The 5,535-nt window shown below is 43.9% G+C and overlaps 1 protein-coding gene across 1 annotated transcript in view; it reads left to right on the plus strand.

The window, feature by feature from the left end:
* Positions 1-5,529, plus strand: part of Mettl6 (methyltransferase like 6) — a 14,764-nt gene extending 9,235 nt beyond the window's left edge. Inside the window, exons 5-6 of the mRNA XM_005348717.3 lie at positions 3,720-3,861; positions 4,759-5,529. Coding sequence (XP_005348774.1) covers positions 3,720-3,861; positions 4,759-4,934 — 318 coding nt within the window. The 3' untranslated portion in view covers positions 4,935-5,529. The remainder of the gene's footprint in view (positions 1-3,719; positions 3,862-4,758) is intronic.
* The last annotated feature ends 6 nt before the right edge of the window (positions 5,530-5,535 follow it).

Below are 5,535 nucleotides of genomic sequence, written 5' to 3' on the forward strand. Positions count from 1 at the left end.
AGGCAGGCGGATCTTTGTGAGTTCGAGGCCAGCCTGGTCTATAAGAGCTAGTTCCAGGACAGGCTCTAAAGCTACAAAGAAACCCTGTCTCAAAAAACAAAAAAACAAAACAACAACAAAAAAAAAAAGGTAGAAGAATTTAAAAACAATTAGAAAATATCTGAGGGCAGGTTGTATTTTGACCCAGACTTTATAGCAGAGGCTCACACTAACTAAAAACAGCTTGATCAGCATTTCTATATCGAATCTTTTCAAATTTTAAAAAAAAATTTTAAAAAAACTTTAAAAAAAAAGTTTTTCGAAACAGGATCTTGTGTGTGTGTATTTTTATTGAGCTATACATTCTTTTCCAGCTGAAACAGGGTCTTGTTACATACCTCTTTCTGCCCTGGAACGTCATACATAGACCAGGTTAGCCTCAAACTTTGAGCAGTGCTTCTAGTTCTACTTCCTGACTCTGGGGATTATACTCATGTGCCACTGTGCTGGTGAAATGTTTGCCTTTATGTAGTAATTTTAGGCATCTTAACTCACGTTCATGTCATTGCTGTTATGAATACAGCACAAGTTGGGACCTTGGTTGATCCCATGGCAGGTGAGGGCCACAGGTGGGAGAAAATGCACCATATAGACAGAGCTTGAATGTGGAGTTTGTTGAGAGAAGAGTAGAGGTGAGGGTGGGGGAGAAGCAAAGAACAACAGAAGAGAACGGGAGTAGGCAGGGCTTGTCTCTTAAAGGGACAGGCTACATCAGGAAACCCTGTCTAAAAGAATTGATGTGATACAAGAATATTTATGATTTTCGCTAGTTACCCTCCAAATTCAAAATGCAGTACACAGCTTTTTTTTTTTTTTTTAAATTTATTTATTTATGTATACAACATCCTGCCTCCATGTATGCACACCCGAAGAGGGCGCCAGGTCTTATTACAGATGGTTGTAAGCCACCATGTGGTTGCTGGGAATTGAACTTATGACCTCTGGAAGAGCAACCAGTGCTCTTAACCACTGAGCCATCTCTCCAGCCCAGTACACAGCTTTCGTAATTAAAGAAATGCTACATTCCTATGGAAAGCAGTAAAAGTAAAGATGTATCTTGATTTTTCCACTTGAAATTTGCTGCCCTCTGAGTTCTAACTTTATGCCTTTTGGACCTATGGACTCTAGGTAAAGAATTTCTTTTGGTGGATAGAAGGCAGGGGGGCGAGGAACCTATGGCAGGTAATATTCCATTGGTGGTCATCTAGCGTTTAGAGCAGCAGATTCAACTTAGAATTCACAGCTTGCGTGTGCTGTCCATGCTGTGCACTGTCCTAAGCTTTAGTATTCAGGAGATAAGTGCCCCTATCCTAAGTATACAATTAGGGCCTTTGCTTATGCGTACAATGAGTATACCACCCAGATACTGAACACCTCCAGCATCTCTGAGGTTCCCAGTACCCCCAACTCCGTCCTCACAGATCAGCCTCTTTTAAACTTTTTATCGAAATAAATAGTACGACATCGATATTTTAGTAGGTATGACATGTCGTATTTGTTTATAAAAAATTTTCTTGAGCTGTCTCAGGACACAATTTCCTTTAGTGACAAATTCCATTTCAGTATACTTACCATTTTTAGTCTCCATTAGAGATCTTTTTCTCAGCTGAGCCACAATGACTTTCTAGCCCAGTTTAATTACTCTCTCACTGTCATTATGGTGATTGGCTGATTGATTTAAAATTGTGTGTTTTGGGGAAAGTACTAAAGAAAGAAACCATCTTCAGGCTCTACTGACAAGACACCAGCAGCCTGGGGGACAGCCAGTGTGAACAGTCCGGCGCATAAAGTACCCACCATAGATCTCATTACTCTAGGGCTCACACCAGGCAGGCTGCTTAAGTCACAGAATTTAATTTGAAAAGCAACAAAGAAGTTGAATTCCCTCACTTCCTAAACAGAATGATGGTCTGTGGTGAGAACACTTGAGCTTGTGTCTCCATTATGCCACTGACTTGCCCTTAAAACCTCAACAAGAAACTCACTTTTGTTCTGGACCTTCCTGAAAAGTAGGCCTAGTAATGGCCCACCTGCTGCTTTGCCACTGGGGAATATAATGGCCCACCTGCTACTTTGGGGCCTTGTAGGAGGGACAGACATGTCACTGGGGAACGTGTGCAGAACTACACACTACTGTGAGCAAGGAAGGCATTGGTGTTGCAGTGACTGTCTGACAGACTTGCTCAGGGCGACTCAGCGAGTGACAGGGAAACTGGGTTGCGGGGCAGATGCCCAGCTGAATCTAGGAGTGTCCTCACCGCCTCATGAAGCCTTTCCTTCTGAAGTGAAGAATGGGTCACCTGTGAATGAGATTTTTCAGTTGGTTTTTTGTTGTTGTTTTGTTTTGTTTTTTTGAGAACAGGGTTTCTCTGTGTCACTTTGTTGCCTGCCCTGGAACTAGCTCTTGTAGACCACGCTGGCCTCGAACTCACAGAGATCCTCCTGCCTCTGCCTCCTGAGTGCTGGGATTAAAGGTGTGCACCACCACCACCAGGCAGAAGATTTTTTTTTTTGTGCCATTGGTGTGACACACACCTATAATCACAGCACCCAGGAAGCTAAGGCAGGAGAATTTCTACAAGTTCAAGATCAGCCTAAGCTACATAGTAATGAATTAGCAGGCCAGCCAAGGCTGCATATATAACAAGACCCATCTCAAAAAACTAGGAAGAAGGCTGGGGAAGACATGACTGTACCATTGCACCAACATAAACTTTCCAAAAGACAAAACTGCCACCAAAGGTGTCATCTGTCATTTTAAAACAAGTGCTCTGTGCACGGCGAGCTGCTGTGGGTCTTGGCACACCTGTCACCTAGGGTGTAGAGTAGATGTCCTCGCTGAGGAAAGGGTGGCTTTCCTTATTCTCCCACATGGTACAGACTTCCTGCTACAGAGAGCAGATGGTCAGGCCAGAGCCCAGCACTTCAAGGGGGGGGGGGGTGAGGGTTGGAACCCAGTAGGGAGTCTCACACAGGAGCCCTTCAGAGCTAAGTTGTCAGAAGCAGACAGCTGGAAACTCGGCTAATGGAGATGGCTTATGCCTTGCGGAAGGCAGAGAGTGTCTCTTGTTCTTACTTTTATGTGGGACCTGAAACTGTACTGTGGTCCCTTACATCTAAAAACTTACTTAAGACATTTTTTCTAATTTTTGGTTTTGTTTGTTTGTTTGTTTGTTTGTTTTTGAGATAGGATCCTCTTGCTATGTATCCCTGGTGGGCCAGGTACTCAGTAGGTAGGCCAGGTTGGCCTCAAACTCAGAATGATACTCCTGCCTCAGCCTCTTGAGTGCTGGGATTACAGGTGTGTACCACACCTGACAAGTTTTTTATTTTATTTTTTTGTTGTTGTTTTTTGTTTTGTTTTGTTTTGTTTGATTTTCGAGACAGGGTTTCCTCCCTAGCTTTTGGTTCCTGTCCTGGAACTAGCTCTTGTAGACCAGGCTGGCCTTGAACTCACAGAGATCCGCCTGCCTCTGCCTCCCGAGTGCTGGGATTAAAGGCGTGCGCCACCACTGCCCGGCCCTGACAAGTTTTTTAAAAGCAACCATTCATATTAAGGTATTTTATATGCTTTCTTTCATAACTACCACAGGTCTACATTTTAATACCGAACGTCATCAGATTGTATTTTATTTGACTGAGTTCCTCTGAGTCATTTGCAACCTGCTTTACTTTTGTAGGTACTAAAACCAGGCAGAAGTGTCTTGTTCCGTGACTACGGGCTGCATGATCATGCGATGCTTAGATTTAAAGCTGGAAGCAAACTTGGAGAAAATTTTTATGTCAGACAAGATGGAACCAGGTCCTATTTTTTTACTGATGGTAAGAGGAATGGAGTATTTCCTTAGTGTTTCAATCTGTGTCTCTGTTTACTTGTCTCCACATCAGTGGACTGCTGGGGCAGCTAATGTGGCCATGCCAGCACAAGTCTCAGATCCTTAGAATAAACCTGCTGTACACCACTTCCCAGAGCCTGCTGAGATGACCCCACCTCTGGCCTCTGCTGATGGTGGTGACTAATGAGTGAGCTGGGAGAGTAGACGGGCCGCAGACATGTCACGTGGGGCCAATGGGAGAACCGTAAGATAGCAAGGAACTGAGGCTAATTTCCCAGACCAGAGGCAAAATTCTTCTTGAATAAAAGTGATTGGATCTGTTTTCAAGTAGACAAATTTGCTACCAAAGAATCCTGGGAATATAACTCAGTTGCTAGAGTGCTGGCCCTACCATGAGAAGTAGGGATGTGTTTTTTGTTTTTGTTTTTAAAAAAAATAACAACAAATGAATGAAGGAAAAGAAAGAAAGCCTGGCATGCTAGCACAGGCCTGTGTACCAAGCACTGGGGAAGCTGAGGCAGAAGCATTAAAAATGCCAGGCCAGGACCGGGCGGTGGTGGCACACGCCTTTAATCCCAGCACTCGGAAGGCAGAGGCAGGCGGATCTCTGTGAGTTCAAGGCCAGCCTGGTCTACAAGAGCTAGTTCCAGGATAGGAACCAAAAAGCTACGGGGAAACCCTGTCTCGAAAATTAAAAAAAAATGCCAGGCCAGCCAGAGATGTAAAGTAAAATTCTGTCTCAGTGGGGGAAATCAAAGAAAAAAGTTTAGCAAGAAATGAAATAAAATTTAGCATCGAAGTTTGCATTACAGGAAAAACAACAGACAGTCTTGCAGCCTGTCTCAGTCCTCACTCTCAGAGCTCACAACTGTTTGCCTTCTAGAGTTCCTGGCACAGCTCTTTGCAGATGCAGGTTATGAGGAAGTGGTGAACGAGTATGTGTTCCGAGAGACGGTGAATAGAAAAGAAGGCTTGTGTGTGCCTCGAGTTTTCCTGCAGAGCAAGTTCCGGAAACCGCCAAAAGGTCCAGACCCTGCCACTGACTCTGCTTCACTTTGAAGAAAGAAGTTTTAATCTACTTTATATACTTTTATATTCTGAATTTTTCAAATTCCATGCATAATTTTTGTATGGTAAACAAGTGAGGATTGGGGAGTTGGCTCAGCAGGTAAAGTGTTATCTGTGCATGCCTAACCAAGTGTGAACCCCAGGAATCTGTCTAGGAAAAAAAGGCAGAGTGCTGGAGAGATGGCTCAGTGGTCAAGAGTGTTGGCTGCTTCTTCAGAGGATCTGGGTTCAATTTCCAGCACCCACATGACATCTCTAGTTCCAGGGGACCGCTGAGGATGAAATGCCCTTTTCTGGCCTCTTCAGATGGTATATAGACATACGTGCAGGCAAAACACTCAAAAAGAAAAAATTCAGGTTTGGTAATAATCTATAATCCAGTACTCCTACCTCAAGAGAAGCAGAGATAAAAGAATCATCTGGAAGCTCTAGGACCAGCCAGCCTGAACGACGCAGTATGGCAGAGAAGAGGCAAGAGACCTGGCCGCAGAAAGGTAGAGGGTGAGAACCAACTCCTGAGAATTGTTCTCTGACCTTCACATGTGCACAGATGAGTAAATGAACAGTGAATATTTGCACACATAGAAAGACA

This window comes from Microtus ochrogaster, chromosome 6 (genome assembly GCF_000317375.1).
Source record: "Microtus ochrogaster isolate Prairie Vole_2 chromosome 6, MicOch1.0, whole genome shotgun sequence".
In the NCBI taxonomy this organism is placed as follows: domain Eukaryota; kingdom Metazoa; phylum Chordata; class Mammalia; order Rodentia; family Cricetidae; genus Microtus; species Microtus ochrogaster.